Source organism: Drosophila ananassae, chromosome XR, assembly GCF_017639315.1.
Source record: "Drosophila ananassae strain 14024-0371.13 chromosome XR, ASM1763931v2, whole genome shotgun sequence".
Taxonomy (NCBI): domain Eukaryota; kingdom Metazoa; phylum Arthropoda; class Insecta; order Diptera; family Drosophilidae; genus Drosophila; species Drosophila ananassae.
This window is the reverse complement of record NC_057932.1, coordinates 13,264,229-13,282,325: the sequence shown is the minus strand read 5'-3', so window position 1 is coordinate 13,282,325 and position 18,097 is coordinate 13,264,229. Positions and strand designations below refer to the sequence as shown.

The window sequence follows — 18,097 nt, the reverse complement described above, 5'->3', positions numbered from 1 at the left end:
ATTTTCCGCCTGATCATTGTCAATGTCTGTTTTATCTCCCCATCTCCTTTTCTCCCCGTTTATCGTTTTATATCTTTACATTTTTCAGGCATTTTATCGTTTTAGATTATATTTTTTTATCGATAAATAAAAAATATGGTATGTTTTCAAAATGAAGACAATATGTTTCTTTGTTTTATTTTGGTTTTTTCGCCTTTCCTTTACTCTTCATCGAATGACTAAATTCTGTGCAAATATCATGTTCAAACTTGTCCACAAACTTCATGACTAATAAGTTTCAAAGGCAGGTGCCGAAAGATACTATTTTAAGATACAGATACCAATAATCCCTTTTCCAGTTCCAGCGCAAAAATATTTTTTTTTTAAGTTTTTCATAAATGGCCTTTGATCCTCCCCAAAATCTGAATCCATTCGACTTCTTTATATGAGGATTTATGTCTTTTCACATTAAATTAAAAATGAAATACTTAATTTTTCGTCGCAAAAATAAAATTAATCAAATTGGCCTTTAAAGTCAGGTAGCCAGATGAATATATTATTTTGTCCAATAAATTTGTCCAAAAATTTCCCAACACCAGTGACCTTTCGTCAATCATTTCGAAATTCAAATTGAAAAACTTGTAACATTCAAGCCGCAAAGTCGAGCCACTCACCAAATTGTTAACAAAGAACTTCCTGCCGTCAGAATAGCTGATAAGCCGTAGGCGGGAATCCTCTCTAAACTGCAGCGAAGGCACTTTGCAAGGAAATTGATAAGAAAACTGGCAACGGAAAAGAAAATAATTGAGGTAGCCCATACATTTCTGTTTCTATCGGCCGGCAAACCACCAATTTCGATAATGCACTCGATGGAAATGCAGCGAAATAAGTACTGCCGATTGTGGGAGGAAGTTTCTGGAACAGAATTATGTGGGTGGATGGGGGGGGAGTGGAGAATGCATTCCGATTATCTCTAAATATTCACTATATTCACTATGCATGTGAATACATATAACTATATTCTGAATAGATTCTGAAGGTCGTCTTATCAGTCAAGGTTGTTGGTTATGTACATATATCTTTAATTTTTTTTTTTTTTTTTTTTTATACAAAGGAAAAATTGTTTCTTAAATTTTAAAAATGTTCCAAGATTATTTTTTAAGGAGGATAACTTTTTTGAAGTTGTAGGAGTATATCTTTTAAGAGATTTATAAAACAAAATATTAAATGATTATTAAATAGCGTAAGAGAGCCTTTAAAAATAAGTCACGGATAAACAAAAATTTAAAATTTTTATCATATTCTCTATAAGTCAGATAGGACTACAAAAAAAATACAAAAAAAAATAATTTTTTTAAGCTATACTTGAAAATTTAATTTTCAAGAAAAGGTTTACCGATTTGTGAAACATATATTTTTATAGTGTTTATTTCTTTCCTTAAAGTTCAAACTCTTGAATAATGTTTAATGTATTTTTATTCTTACAGTATGCTGTCGCTGAAATAAAGACTCAATTGAATTTTCCAGTCCTTTTTTTTGTAAGAAACTTGTTAGCTTTTTCTTCTTAGCTTGGACCAACAGCAGAAAAGTAAACAGGAGTTTGTGGAAAAAAAAATATGTATGTTAGAGGAAAACCTTGTTATACCCTGAAAGTTTTTAGAAGCAAATTTTTAAATGTTTAGCAACATAATTATTTGCTTCAGTTTGTACTTTGAAGTCATAGAGTTCTCTTCAAAATAGCAATTCCTTTTGTCAAAGTCACAAAAAGAAGCCTCGGCGGCAAGGAAAATGAACGCGGAAAGTGGCAAACTGGTTGAACGTGCCAAATTCCAATTAGTTGGGCACTTGAGGGGCTCCCGGACAGTCCTTACCCAGCCCGGACCGGCCCCTCTTGCCAGCCACGCCCCCTTTGAAAACTCTGGCCTAAAGACAAACTGAAAAGCCTGAAAGCCAAGTTTACTGTAAAGTTTTTTTCTTTCTTAGTTTTGCCTTACTTTGGCTTTTGGCTTACTTGTTTTTATACCCTGTAATTGTGACTTGAAAAAGGGTATGACTATTTCTGAGTATTTAGGCCTAAATATGCATTTTTTAGGCAAGGAAAATAAAGTGATGTGATTCTACATACACATTTATCAAACTTAATGATAAATAATGTTTAATAAACAAATGGGTAATCCTCAAAAGGTGTGACCAGTTGTCATTATGATTACAAAACCTCTCAAAACACGTACGTTTTTTGTTTTCTCTTTTGTTTCAGATTAAAATTTAAATAATCAGAATTAAATAAAAATAATATCAATTTTTATACATTTGCTATATTATTGCTATTTTATAATATTTTTATACAGAAAATTACAATTTTTATTGACTTAAGAAAAAAATATGCGTATTACAAAACAGTGCGACCAAGTGTTGCTTTGATTCAATAAACAAACAAAAAACTGCCTAAAATGTATTTAATAATACAGTTTAATAAAATCTAATTTAATTAATTTCAATGTAAAATCTATTGGGCTCATGAGATAGCAGTGTGGCCAAGTGATAATTTGAATTATTATTTTTTTTTTTATATTTTAGTTTTAAGAAGAAAAATGCGTATTATAGAATAGTGCGACCAATTGCTTTTTTGATTCAATAAACAAACAAAAAACGAGCAAAAATGTATCTAGTAACAAATTGTAATAAAAGGATTCCTAAAATCTCCCAAACCATAAAAAATGGTAAAAATTGATGTTTTTAACAGTGTGACCAAGTAAAAATTGAAATCATATTTTGATAAATTTATATACTTTTTAATAAAAATATGAACAACATTTTGTTACTCGCATTATAAAAATTAATTTCTATTGCAAAATAGTATGACCAAGTCTTTAATAAAAATAAAAAAAAAACTCACCTCTTGTTTTTGAAGAGTCCTTATATATTAAAGGGCAATAATATAGGGCAAAATATTTGCCTTCTATTTCCATTTCCATTCAGTGGCAGCTTATTTCTGTTTCCTTTTCGAATCCTTTACTCTTTATTCTCGGTATTAATTTTTTCCTATTGACCCTGGAGGAAGAATCTTCAGCTATGCAAAGTAATGCAAAAAGAGAGAAAAAAAGTAAATTTTCTTAATGGTCGTCGCCTATGCTTCTTCCTCCTTAATCCCCTCGCTCCGCCCCTTTCGCCGCCCACCCCCTTTTCTGCACTTGAGCCGTCTTATCAGAAAAGCATAAAAAACAAAAGCAACAGCATCATCACATGCACATTTGCTGATTATGCTTCCGTCTATAAAATATACAAAATAAATCACAAAAAAAAAACTGAATGTAAAATCAAGAAGAAGCAAAAAAAAAAACACGATGGAGAGACAGAGGAGGGAGCGAAAATACGCCCTCATTCAGCTGTCTCCTCTCTGGGTTTCTCCTTCTTCTTACCTTTATCTCCCGTTCTTGATATATTTTGTTCCTTGTTTTTGTTGGGACTGATAAGTGTTTGCATTTTTTTTCTTTGCTCCTTGTCTTGTTTTATTTTGTTTTGCTTTGGCCGTCTGTCTGTGTGCTTGATTTTTGCATTCGTGTGGGTGCATATCAGCTGAAGGCCCGAACCCCATACCATAATGCAGTGGATTGAAAACTGGAACGTAACGCTGACTGGATAAATACGGTTTTCCGTATTTTCCTCAAGATACTTTCGGGAATTGTAAAATTCAAGATAAAAGATTCGTTTTTTAGGTGTCTTAAATATTGAGATATAATTTAGATATAAACATATTTTTTGCAGATATTGGTTCATGGGTTTAATACCTATAAAATAAAAAATAAAAAACAAAATTTATCGATATTTTAATCACTTTAATCAATGAGTGTCAAATAATAATAATTTCAATTTATAATACTTTATTTTTAATAGTTTTCAAACAGATAGATACTAAACAAAATAGACACACAAATTATTTTTAGTTGTGAGCTTGTAAAGCAAGCTTGTATAGAATATTATTTGTTAAAATAACTAAATAAATAACCTTCTTTTAGTTTAAAAATATCTTAATATATTTGATAGTTAAAACATGTATTTAATATTTAGATAAAAACATAGAAGGACGTATGAAATTGTTTTCGATTTTTAACCATTTTTGTCATAAAACATAATTTATCGATAATTTTCCGATATACATAACATATGAATTGGCATTTATTGGCATAAAAATCATTAGGATTAGTAGTCTATTTTTAAAGTTCTATAAATAAATTCTCTCTAAAATGTTTTTGTTTAATAATGATAATTATTATAAACGAGAATGATATTTAGTGAGAGGACAACACTGCGTATGAGTGATGTACCCACAAAATTCAAGCTAGTTGTTTAATATTAAAAATAAATGACTTTTAAGTCATTTGAGAAAGAAAACTTTTTTAATTTATTGAAGAGTAATGATAAGTAAATGAGGTAAGTAAGTTAGAAGTGAATTTAAGCCCAAGACTGCCCGTAAACACCTTTCCAAGTTCAAAGTTCCACCTTAAATTTAAGTTGGATGTCCGAGAAATGCAATAGAAATGCTATCGCGCTTTATTGCCTTGTAGTCAATGGACTTTTTAATTACTCTGTCATATCATGTACCTAATAGAATGAAGAAGAGCCAAGGCAGCCTTTCGAAAGTGAAAAGTTCAAACAGCACAAAGTGCAACCCCTTTTCCCGCTTCTTCCACATTTTCCCCACCTTTGTCTTCGTTCCTGCTTCAGAATTCTGCTTCTGCCACTTTGGAAATTTGTTTGCTGCTAATTAGAGTGCTGCACTCTGATTATACCTACACACACACACTCACACATGCTCTGCCTTGCGAGCAAAAGAATGAAGGAAAAAAGTCCACTTTGTTCCACAGTCGAAGCTTATCTACCCTTTTTGTTGTGATTTTATTGCTGCCATAAAAAAATTGTTAACTTGAAGTGATGGTAATATAGAAATATGCATTTTTTTAGAATAACAGAAGGGAAAAGAAAAGAATAGGAGGATCATATTCTCAATTAACGGACACCCGGACAATGAGCGGACAAATATGGGCTTGAGTCTTATATTATTTAGGTTTTAATGATTTTTGGAAGTCATGTAGAATTAAAAAAAATTAAATTTATTAAAATATATAAAATAAGTAAAATAAATAAAATAAAATGTTAAGAGCGATTTCTTCAAACGGAAAATTTAAAGATCATTTTTACGGGCAATGAAGGGAAAATAATGCTTTTTAATGTTTAATAGTAATTTATGAAGATTTAAATATAAAATATGTCAGTTTTTGTATAAAATTTAATTTATTTTTTATTTTTTTTACTTACCCTAACGGACAGACGGACAATGAGCGGACAAGTATGGATTCGAATCTTACATTTTTTGATGATTTTTAGGAATTTATGTAGAATTGAATAAATAAAACAAATAAAATATATAAAATGACTAAAATTTAAAGAGAGATTTCTTCAAACGGACAATTAAGAGAAAACAATATTTTTTAATGTTTAATAGTAATTTATGTAGACCCTAAATATGAAATATGTCAGTTTTTGTATAAAATTATTATTTTTATCAAAATACAATATTTTTTTTTACTTACCTAACGGACAGACGGACAAACTGGCGGACAAAAGCGTCGATATTTTAAATTTTATTAACAATTTATTGTCCCAGCCATATAACCTCTGTCAAGAGTATTATAAAAAGCCAACAGAACCAGGTTGATATAGAAATATAAAAAGAAAACGGAAGAAGGCAACAAAATGTTTGCACATGTCACGTAAAGGGGGTAAAACAGGACAGCTAAATAAAGGGGTTAAGTCAAGGGAAGAAATGGGTAATAATGATGATGTTGAAACCAATACAGAAAGGAAGACTTTTTACGTTTTTATATATTTTTTATAAATTGTTATGCGAGTATTTAATTTAACCTATTAGTATGTAGTTGAAATAGAAAGAAAATTGGTCATTATGGGCTCAGTTGACTAACCAAAAAGTGGGTGCTGCAGTTTACACTCGAACGCTTTCGTCATTATATGTATGGCTGGAGCGAAAAAAGGGGGAACTCCCTTCCACTTTTCCAGAGGGCGGAACAAAAAATGAGATGGGATGGAGCTGGCTGTGTTCGGTTTTCTGGTATATTGTATGTGCAAACACTCAGCTTGATTGATTTATGCAAACTACGAGAAAAACAGCAAAATCAGCAAGTGAGCGCGCAGTGAAAATAGGAAAAAAATAGGAAAAAAGCGCTTTACTTGCAGGAAGATGAGGAGGGCCTGTACATTTTCCTTTATTTTTGTGCAGCGACATTTTAATTAAGTTACACCTACTCTGGAGTGCTCCTGTTTTGCATCTCTATGGCTCGACGCCAGGGCTTCTTTGTAGAAAGAAATCGATAAATGGTTATCGTGAGAGCATCTAAATTCCATCAATGGAGCAAAAGTGCTACCATTCTAAATAGACATGTTATTTTAGAGTTTCTTTTGTATTTGTTCTGGGAAATGACTACCTATCGAGTATCTCAACATGACAATAAATGAATAAATGCCAGCTAATGAAATATTTTGCAATCTCTTAATATATGTACTACTCTTTTGTAGCAGGCCTCTGGGCTAGACATGTTTATGATGTCATGAGTGCTTATCAGGGCTTCTAAAGGCTGATGTTATTGTACTTGGATCATCTATTTCTTCATATTATCATCAAATTTTAATCGAAATTTTCGAACGAAGATATCGAACTAATACAAATTATCCAGTTAACTCTTCTAACCATACAAATTATATAAAAAATGTATTTTAAATAAAATATTTACAGCCAATTGCTAGAAAATAATAAAGAATCTATAAGAAAGATATCTATTTATTTTTATCGGTTTAGGGAACCTGAACTAAAAGTATCGAAAATCATAAACGATATTTAATATCGTTCTAAATTGAAATTGTCAAAGCATTTCATGCATCGCAATCTGTAAGATACGAATTAATTATAAAAAGCATGCTTACAATTTTATTCGTTTCTGTTTGAAGACTTATCGGGATTGGAGCAATCTTTATGCAACCGGCTTATCATCTTTTGTTTGCTTGTGTTGTACGCTTTTGTGGGACATCTGATATCGCACTTGGTCGAAAATTATCGCAAATTCTCGCCGAGATATCAGATATCTGAATTAAATTGAAATTATCGCAACTTATCGAATCTTGCAGATGCGAAATAATTACATTAGGCATGTGACACTCGCATTGTTACGTTCTCCACTCCACTCTCCTTCCTCTCCTCCCTCTGCGTTTTCCACTCTGTTTATCCCCCTATTTTCCACCTCTCCATCGCCCACTCGCCCATCTGCCATCTCCCTCTTCTATTTGTTTGTCGGTGCGTTTTCAGCGCGTGCTGATTGCATTCATGTCAACGTTCGTTTTCAATGTTAAAAGTCTGGCTCAAATTGAGGGGGGGCTGCGGGATGGGGCGATGGTGTGGCATGTAAGGGGGTGGTGCTGGAAAATATGGCGAAAAAAAAAATGTAGATGGGGGGTGGGGGGTGGATGTGCCAACAGAATGCTAAAAACAAAACGAAAATTATGCATGAAAAGTGGCATACTAGTTTTTCCATTCATTTCATTCTCGCTTTTTCTGTTCTCCTCTCTGTCTCTCTCCCTCTCATTTGCAACAAACATGCCCAAGCACACTACTCACACACATACACAGCCAGCCTGATTGCATTCGGCGTTTGTGTGTGTAAGTGGGAATTGCTGCAAATATGCCTAGAACAGTGGGCCAGAATGGTTGAAATCACACAAATTTTAAATAAATGGTTTGGAACTTGTTTTATTGACAGGTTTCATTTTACCTTTTTTTTTTTTTTGCTTTAATTAAAAAATATCAGTAATTGTAATACATTTTTTAATATTTAACCTAATTTAGCCAAATACTATAAGTAAAAACGCTATAGTGTCTCTTAAATTAAAGAATCAATTTTATTTTGCCATTATTTAACTAACAAACTTTTTTCATTAAAAGTTTCTATTGTAAAGATCGATTTTTCAAAATGCGATAATTTTGGGGAAATTATATACGCATTTTTGGGATTTTTCATACAATTTTGCATTATATTTTAAAATTGTTAATAAATTATTAGTTACAAACATAAAAGTTATAATAATTATTTAAAACAATGAACAGTTTAACCAATCAAAAGAAATTTCAATTAAAATGAACCGTTTCACGGACTAGAAAACTGAAAATGAAAAATGTTTTACATATTCATAGATAGATTTAGCTTTAAAAAAAAAATAGAATAAATGATTTATTTATTATGTATTTTTCTTATGTAAGATGAAATATTTTTTTAATGCCAATCAGTCCATTTAAGCCCACTGTTCGATAGAGCCACAGACACGAGCATGGATGATGGGCAAGCCTATGTATTCAGAATCATAGTTGCGAGAGTCAGAGTCAGGGCTCAGTTTAGTGGCTTGACAATCAGTCATTCAGTGAGTCAGTTAGTCAGTCATTCAGTCAGTCGGTCCGTCAATCAAGGGGCTATATATAGTCTATATAAATGCAGGTACACACACAACGAGCAACCGAGACAGCGAATAAGTTGACCTGTCAAGTTCATGCGATATTCATTGCATTCAATTGAAATCGCATTGTGGCAGCAAATTTATCCAGCAACAAATAAATGTACATATGTGTATAAATATCGAGGGATATTTTACCTTATTATTCTACCTTTTTTTTAATTAAATTATTTAGTAAACTATTATCGAAAATTATATAATTTTCGATAGCCAGAGAGAGAGTTTATGTAATTTAGATTAAAATTCTTAAAGGTTTAGCTTCATATTGAACCAATTTATTTTATAATTTTATTTCGCTTATTTTTATAATTATTAAAATTTTCTCATAAATTTATATTATTTTATTTTAAAATATAATAATTGTTATACGTATTATTGTTTGTTTTTAGAAATTACAATTTATGTTTAAAAAGTTCTACTCAGTTTTCATGATGTTTAAAGTATTTCTAAATTTTATTGTGCAATAAATAAATTTCTTAATATATTTTTAGTTAATTTAATGCAGTAACATTAATTTTTAGAAAAACTTTCCCTCAAAAATATATAATTTGTTACAATTACATCACCCCCTAATAATATCCGAGTAGTAAACGCATAGTTCGAACCAAAACCTTTAATTCTTTACATATTATTAAGATGTATTTTTTAATTAAACTTTAAACTTAAATAAAGGGAATACAAATATTTTATTAAATTGAAATATATCTGGAATACATATTTTATTTTATTTAATTGCATCTCTATTGAACATTTATTTTCTCTTAAAACCCAACTCTTTTATTTAACATCTACTTAAAGCGCATAAGCCTAAAAAAGCTAAGAAAATCTTATCGTAAGATATTTTTTTATGAATCTTGTGGATAAAATCTATCCATCTGTCGGAAATTTCGCTTTATTCCTTTGATTGATGTCGGCGATTAAAAACCCCTGTCTCGTCCTGCTGATTGATGTCTAGCCCATTGTATTCCCCATCTCTAGTTTTCTCACCTCCTGGCGAACAAAAAGGATTCTACACTTTGCGTTTTTTTTTTGGGGGATTTGCAGGGTTTCCGCCTTTTTCATTATTTTTGGCTTTGGCGCATATTTTTGTTGGCTTCTTCAATTTAAATTGCGTATTTCGCATTCCGAATGGAGAGTGGTAGATATTTGGGGTAAAAAAATACTCCAGAGGCAGCTGTCGAAGTGTTTGGTTACTTCTTTTGTTTGTTTCATTAATATTTTATGCGAATTTCACAAGCTTTTTGCAATTTATACACTGAATAAATAAATATTTTTATTGACCTGTAATGGGGGATAAATATAGTAGGAGAAAATAAAAATAAGATAAGTCTAAAATAAGATTCTATAAATAAGGTTTAATTTTAAAATGAAAAATCCAACTTTACAGTAGAAGCTTTTGATGGCGAAAGTTTGTAAGAAAAGTAATATAAAAAATATTGAAATATAATTGAATCTTTAAGAGTTGTAGTGTCTATTATAAATATCACTAAAATATGTTATTGTATAGTATAACATTTTTATTTATTTTAAACTGTTTATTTACACTTTTTCAACTTTTCTTCTCATTGCAGTTGTTGATTAAAAAAGAGTCTAACTGAAGATGAGTCTTCTCTTGTAACTGTTTTGAATTCTTTTTCTTCCAGCAAGTAAGTTAGATTTTTTTAATAAAAATAACTTATAGACTTATTATATAAAATTAGAGAAAAATGTTAATTAGTTTTTTAAATTTTTTCTTTTTTAACAAATTATATTTTACGTAAAAACGGCCTATTTTTTTGGCTGTAGGGTATTTCGTAACATAAGGACCGTTACCTCTTGCATTTTTGTTTTTCCCCTCTTTGCTTTATTATTTACTTTTGCCTGCCCTCTTGTTGTTGCTTTGTTTCTGTTGTTTTTGTGTTTTTTGTTTGTTAATTTAAATTCCATGGAATGTCAGAGGCTAAAAACACTTGCAGCGTAACCTGGCACTTGTTTCGCCTGCATTTGTTGGGTTTTATAAGGTCGGCAACAAAAAAAAAAAGAAAAACGGGAAAAAATAAGTAAAATAAAGGGCGAACAGAAAACAAAAAGCTAACGAAAAAAGAGAGAGGAAGGGTTGCATTACTCATACGCCATGTTGTGCAGCCGTTCACTTTACTTACTCGTTTCTTCTTATTTATTTTTTGCGTTTTTTTTTTTTTGCGCTTTAGTTCCGACTGTTTTTGGCACGCATTTTTTGTGTGATTTGTTGCCAACTGAGACTGGCGTTTATTTTAACCCACTCAGCACCACCGCCCCTCCCCTCGGCTCGCATAACAACTAACTGATATGAAGGGTTAACTAAAGCCGACGTAACTGAAATGAGCTGGCACTGCCACTGCTACTGGCACTGGCACTGGCACCTTCATGGCTAAGAACCCGGCTGGCTAACAATCAAAGAAACGTCAAACCATTGCCAAGTAATTGCCAATTTCAGGCGCATAACACTCAAAGCCCTGAAATAAAAGCCGAACTCGAATCAAACAAATCACCTGACGCACCTGAACAGGTGCAAATGAAATTACAAAATTGAAAGCCAATCCCGGACTTATCATCTCCAAACTCAATTAATTATTTTAGCAACTGCTTTTCTCTCGTATAACACGTAATACGAAGATGGGCTTTAAGGTTAGGATAATAGATGATATATGTTTATTTTTTAAGCGATAGTTGGACCTTTTACAACACTAATACAACACTTTGACACTTTGCACCCGGATCTATCATCTCTAAACTCAATGAATTATTTTAGAAACAGATTAATACCTAGTAAAAAGATGGTTTTTTTATATTTATCATCTGAGTATCATCTAATTTTTATTAAGTATTTTTGTAAAGCAATGTTTAAAGTCCAGTCTTTATACCAAACCTCTTTATAAGGTGTCTAATAAGAGGAGTAACATAAAAAAACAAAAAAAGGTGTTCAGTTAAGAAATAATTAACAGATAAGTTATTGGAAATTGTACCGTTAGGGATGTACCGTTCCAAACCAGTAATATGCTTTTAAAATAAATAAAAAAATAGTTTTAATTGAAAATTATTATGGATATCGGAAACTGCATGATTTTTTTGTGTCATTAGATGTTTTTCCATCAAATTACTCGCTACATTTCGTGATTTTTGCCATTTTTCATGCTAAAGCCAAACAAAACCTATATTTTTTGTCCCGTTCGCGAAGCATTGTTTTCTACGAATTGTTTCAAAACAAAAAATTCCTCAAATGAAATTTTAAATGTAATTAGAACTGGTGAAAAATAAAAAATATTATTTTCCTTACTTTGTACCGTTCGAATGTACCGTTCGCCACCCTGGAAATTCCCACATTTATGATTATTTTATAGCGATAGTTTAATCTTTTAGAACACTAATAAAAATTACCCTTGGAATAGCCTATACAACACTGGTTTCTGGACTATATGATAGCCGGTACTTCCGGCTCCCTACACCGTTATTCTTGGCTTTCTACTTTGTCCACAAGAAAGGACAACTTAAGTCCTTGAGCTTATGACCCGTCATTGCTCTCTCCTGGCATTTTTTTTATTAAATTGTAGTGATAAGGATATACATATCTTTATATAAGTTTATTCTAGATCTTTATTGTAAACTAGTTACAGGTCATGTCCGTCTGTCCGTTTATTTTATATTCCGTGTGTCCTTCTGTCCGTTTATCTATTCAAGCACTTGAACCTCAAGGACTATAAGTCCACCTGGCACTACAAGAGTACCAGTACCAGGTGAATAACCGTTTACGACTTGGATGAAAGGTCCTTTATGGGTAAATGCAATTTCGCCGAGTATCCTATTTAATTTCGTGCTTAAAGGAGCGCACCAGGACTCTTATGCGAGGGCGAAGCCAGGCAAGGCAAGGTAACTCATTTGAATGTTTTAATTGGCTTTTGACCACATCTGAGCTTGCCACGAACACCACAACTCTTGTGGCTGCCAGTTGCAACATCTTGGCCGGGGCTGTGGCCTTATCCTGGAAGTTGTAATTAGCCCATAGCCACGGAAAATGCAAATATATGGCTTTCATAATGCGCTTTCTAATTGCGATTACACCCCCTCGGCCCCCGACGGGCCATGTCCTGACATCGCCAGGACAAAGGGCAAAAGGCTAAAGGATGGTTGCTTCTAAGGATCCTTGCAACGCGTTTGGGGAAGGGCAGGACAAAACAGGACACCTTGCCAGCTCTCCCACTCCCACTCACACTCACACTCCTTCTCTTTCGTTCTCTTTGCATTTCTCAACATGTTGCGGCAACAAATTGTTGCACGATTATTGTTGTTTTCATTTATGCGCCAGCTCCTGTTTCCATTCACTTGTTTGCTCGCCTTCTCTTTCTATCCTTCTTAGCGGCTTATTTTTCGGGCCCGGTTTTCGCTCTTCGCTAGCCTTCCTTTCTCTCTTCCGCTCTCTTGGCGGCCGCTCCATTCTCCTTGCGCCGTCGCTTTTGGCCATTTGTCTTCCGGTTTTTTCCACTTGCAGCTTGTATTTTGAGCTCCCCTACTGCCTATTGCCTTCCTTGTCACTCCTTGGCTCTCTCTCTCTCTCCTTCTCTTTCTGCCTTTCTAGAATTCTCTTCTATTCCCTAATACTCCTTAAATTTAATTTAAAAATAATCGAATTTTCGTCATCCAATTTGCGATTTCAAATTTTAATAAAAATTGGGATTTTCTTAAACTTGTTGGAAAAAAAATACATGAAGATGGAATGTGTTGAAATTATATTTTCTTTAATCGATTATTTGTCAATTTATCTGATTTATCGGTTTCGATATGCCTGTTTGTAATAGATTTTGTTAGATTAAAAAAAAAATAATGTTTGTTTTTTATCATTAAAATGCCCAACAATTTTCCCAACAGCTTCATATTTTTTTTACACATTTTTCATAATTTTTTTTCAGTGTCTATTACTAAACTTCTGTTTCAGCTTCTCAATCTTCCCTTTTGGACTCTCCTCAATTCTCGCACACTTCTCGTAATGAAAAAAAGAAAATAAGTGAATGAAGAAAAAAAACGGAATTATAAAAAAGAAATAAACATCTCCTCCAGGCATCGCACCTGCGCCTTATTTTTGCGACGCATTTTCCTTAGCTGTCGCTTCGCATGTTCGTTCGTCATCCTGTTCCTTGCGCTCTCTTGGTCGCTCCTTTGCCCCAAAAGAGCGGAGGAAAGAGTGGGAGCAGGATGGACGGTCTTGTTTGTTTTTGTTGGCGCTCACCCGGTTTTCTGCAAAAACTCTCTCTCTCTCTCTCTTGCCATCTCTCTACTTTGCTCCCTATGTGGCCCCCACGCCTCCCCTTTTTGCTCCACTATTTCCACAACAAATTGTCAATCGCCCACGCGTCTTGCCTTTGTTGCTTCTTGCTCTTGCTCTTGCACGTTGCCTCCCCTTCAGGTTCGCGTCTGTTTGTATGGGTGTCGAACCCTAATTAGAGTTGGTCTCACCTTTCCACCTCCTATGTCCTTCCTCTTCCTTTGGCATTTTGTCGTTCTGTTTGATTTCCGTTTCGGCTCCCTCGTGCACTTTGAACTTAAAATTCTTATTTCCTTGAAGGTCGGTCCTTGTACGAAGACCAGCGCCTTAAAATGGTTTTTAATAAAAATTATATTTAAATTTTTCAACAGTGCTATAAGATACAGTACTATATAATATAATATAAAATATTAAAAATACCAAACGCTAGATGGTTTCAAATGCAACAAAAAATATATTTAACAAAAAAAAAAGAATTCAAAAAAACGAAAGCTGAAAAAAAAACAATTCAACAACTATATTTAGGAGGCATTTATACCGTTAGGCATACATGGACTTTTAAGCCCATTCGGGTTCACCACAGACGCACTTTTTGATTTTATCCTTCAAATGCCTCAAGGAACTTATCAAGTCTTCACACAAATTGTCATGACTTTCACACCCAGGGCAAGTGGGACCACCAGGTCCACATTTCTTGCAGCCACAAGTAGGCTCAGTGGTGGGCTCCGGAGTGGTGGGTTCCGGTGTGGTGTGTTTCGGAGTGGTGGGTTTCTTAGTGGTGGGTTTCGTAGTTCTGGGTTTCTTAGTGGTGGATTTCGTAGTGGTGGGTTTCGTAGTTCTGGGTTTCTTAGTGGTGGATTTCGTAGTGGTGGGTTTCGAAGTGGTAGGTTTCGTAGTGGTGGGCTTTGGAGTGGTGGGTTTCGTTGGTCTTTCAGTGCTGGATGTCCTTGTAGGCACTCTAGGCGTAGTTGATTTTGGAGTTGATTTCGGTGTGGTGGGTATCTTTTGTGTAGAACTGCATGTTGGTGGTCCCTCAGTAGTGCGTTTAGTAGTTTTTGTTGTGGAGTGTTGAGTTGGTTTTGAAGTGGTGGGTTTTGGAGTGGTGGGTTTTGGAGTGGTGGGTTTCGTTGGTCTTTCAGTGCAGGGTATTTCTGTTGTACTAGTCCTTGGTCTAGTGGTGGACTTCGTTGGCTTTTCGGTGGTGGATGTCCTTGTAGGCACTCTAGGTGTGGTTGATTTCGGAGTGGTGGGTATCTTTTGTGTAGAACTGCATGATGGTGGAGCTTCAGTAGTGCGTTTTGTGATTTTTGTTGTGGAGTGTTGAGTTGGTTTTGAAGTGGTGGGTTTTGGAGTGGTGGGTTTTGGAGTGGTGGGTTTCGTTGGTCTTTCAGTGCAGGGTATTTCGGTGGTGGATGTCCTTGTAGGCACTCTAGGTGTGGTTGATTTTGGAGTTGATTTCGGTGTGGTGGGTATCTTTTGTGTAGAACTGCATGATGGTGGTCCCTCAGTAGTGCGTTTAGTAGTTTTTGTTGTGGAGTGTTGAGTTGGTTTGGAAGTGGTGGGTTTTGGAGTGGTGGGTTTCGTTGGCCTTTCAGTGCAGGGTATTTCTGTTGTACTAGTCCTTGGTCTAGTGGTGGACTTCGTTGGCCTTTCGGTGCTGGATGTCCTTGTAGGCACTCTAGGCGTGGTTGATTTTGGAGTTGATTTTGGTGTGGTGGGTATCTTTTGTGTAGAACTGCATGATGGTGGTCCCTCAGTAGTGCGTTTAGTAGTTTTTGTGGTCGAGTGTTGCGTTGGTTTTGAAGTGGTGGGTTTTGGAGTATTGGGTTTTGGAGTGGTGGGTTTTGTTGTAGAGGCTGGGGTTGTTTTGTTGTATCCGCACTCTGGTGTGGTGGTTTTGGTGGCACATCCGCAATCTGGTGTGGTGGTTTTGGTGGCACATCCGCATGGCGGTGGGGTGGTTTTGGTGGCACATCCACACGGAGGTGGGGTGGTTTCGCAACCACAACCTCCTGATGTTGGCCATGGATTCCAACCTCCTGGGAACCAACCTCCTGGCCATTGGGGTTCACTACCGCATCCGCAGGCTGGTGTGGTGGTCTCGCAGCCACATCCACATGGTGGTGTGGTGGTTTCGCAGCCACAACCTCCTGATGTCGGGAATGGATTCCAACCTCCTGGGAACCATCCTCCTGGCCACCCACTCGACTGACTTGATGGACTTGGTTCATCGCAAGGGAAGGCCAAGGACTTGGTCAACAAGACATGAACTGGAAAAAAAATCCCTAGTAACTCGAACTAAGAAAGTAATATCCCAACACGGAAATACCAATGAAAAGGCCGACAAAAAGCTTCATGGCTCTGGAGGTCCTGGAGTCTCGATTCCAAACACTAAAGGATCCTGCAGACAGAACTCCAACGAGGTTATCTGACTGATGGCTTTTGGAGTAGATCTGTACCCGTATTTATATTCCCTTGAGATATGGGAATATTCCCAGGTAAAAATAATCTTGGCTTGATCAAACAAACCCACATCCTAATTATAGACTAAATATGCTTTTGTTCAAGTTCAAGGCTAAATAATATATGGTTAATTTTAATATTTGCTCTTCATCTCACGAGCCCGCCCCGTGAACAATCTATTTAAAGCAGTTTTGTTTATAGAGATGGCTGTTTTTTTGGTTTCAATGAACTTTTACTTTTTATAGTTACATATTTCTTTATTTATTTTGTCACATAGTCTGGTTCGTAAACCCACCCAGTGTTTGTACCCGAAAATTTTATTAATTTTTTTAATTATTTCGGGTAATATCCTTTGGGTGCAATTTCAGGATATAGTCGGGATTTTAAAAGAATATTACTTTATTATTATAGTACTTAACAAACATCACCCGATACTATCATAGTATTTATAGTATTTTATGATACCTCTAATCCTTCATGATAATTTTAAAATAGCTATAATAGATATGAAAAGAGTATTACTTTAGTATTATAGTAGTATTATAGTACTAAACTTACACCACCCGATACTTTTATATATCTAATCATATTTCTAGGATTTTCTAGGATGTATTTTATGATACATCTAATCCTGCTCTAAAATTTTAAAAGGTTCTTAAATAGCTGATCTTAAGAGATCTTCAGATCTTTACAATAATATGAGGACTACTACTAACTTATAGGTCTGCTAAGGTTCCTAAGTTGATCTTAAGATCTTTGAATATCAGAACTATTTATATCTTAAAGGTATCCTAAGACTGTGATTTTAGAAGATTCTTAAATGTATTATCTATATAAGATTTTTAGAGTAATATCAGAACTATTTCTATCCTATATTAAGAGGACCTTTAATATCTTATCCCAAGAACTTATACTGGGATATTGGTTTTTGAAAAGGTATGGTAAGGTAAGGAAAGGTAGTTAAGGATATAGTTTATGAGGACCTAGTCCTACTATCAGTTGACTACAAGTCTATATGGGTATGGGTCTTTTTAGTGGGACTAGGTCCTTATAAACTACATATATGATATGATACCGTTTAGGACATTTTCTATCTCAATAGGTTCTATAAATATACCGTATTATATTTTATAATTTTACAAACATATCTTTTGAAGATAAAATCTTCAGAAACAGCTGAGACCTGGGTAGTCCCTAAGGTAACGGTAGGCTAAAGAGAGAATTTCCCCACTTGTTCTTGTTTCCTAAAGGATCAATTTTTTTAGTATGTTTTTTGTTATTTGTTGCTTCTGGGGTTCTTCCAAATCTCCCTTCGCACGACCACCCCCACCCCCACCCCGGAATTCAAATTTTGACCTAGAAAGAGAAGAAGAAGAGCGAGGCGCAAAAAACAAAAAGCCAAAACAAAGTGCGGATGATAATGCAAGGGAAGTGCGCGGACTGACAGATAGATAGGTGAGAAAAGGCAGAATGGGAGAGGGAAAAAGGGGGAGGAACGAACAAGGGTGTGGAGGCCGCGAAAAACACGGCACACGGAGGCAGGCAGAGACCCAAAAAAGTACAATGAACTCCTCTGTCCGAATAGAGGTGTTCCTCTTTTTGTTTGTGTTTGTTGTATGCTTGTTGTTTTTGTTGCTTTCGGATGCTGCAACTGCGTCAGCGTAAGCAACATTGTTGCTGACGTCTCCTCTCAGCTCCCCGCTGCCCTGATCCCTGCCCGCAGCTTCTTCGTTCGCGAACGAGTGGAGCAAAATGGAATGCAAGAAGAATTATGAAAACAAACAATTTGCTGCGATATTTTCTGTTGCA

The 18,097-nt window shown here is 34.7% G+C and overlaps 2 protein-coding genes across 3 annotated transcripts in view; one reads left to right on the top strand and one right to left on the bottom strand.

The window, feature by feature from the left end:
• Window positions 1-18,097, top strand: part of LOC6505300 (uncharacterized protein DDB_G0271670) — a 49,625-nt gene that overhangs the window by 9,233 nt on the left and 22,295 nt on the right. For both annotated transcript variants that reach the window (XM_044717441.1, XM_032451927.2), the window contains exon 2: window positions 10,122-10,196. The gene's annotated coding sequence lies outside the window, so the exon portion shown is untranslated. The remainder of the gene's footprint in view (window positions 1-10,121; window positions 10,197-18,097) is intronic.
• LOC26514038 (proteoglycan 4) lies at window positions 14,260-16,305 on the bottom strand. The gene is made up of 2 exons (XM_032451928.2): window positions 16,155-16,305; window positions 14,260-16,095 (listed from the first exon to the last, which is right to left on the bottom strand). Exons 1-2 carry the CDS (start codon window positions 16,180-16,182, stop codon window positions 14,384-14,386), a joined length of 1,740 nt encoding a protein of 579 aa, XP_032307819.1. The 5' UTR covers window positions 16,183-16,305; the 3' UTR covers window positions 14,260-14,383.

Bases quoted from the DNA above. Each gene is read 5' to 3' on its own strand.
- LOC26514038 (XM_032451928.2), bottom strand. From the start codon at position 16,182: ATGAAGCTTTTTGTCGGCCTTTTCATTG. The intron at 16,096-16,154 runs GTATTTCCGTGT...TTTTTTTTCCAG, and splicing joins TTTTGTCGGCCTTTTCATTG to TTCATGTCTTGTTGACCAAG.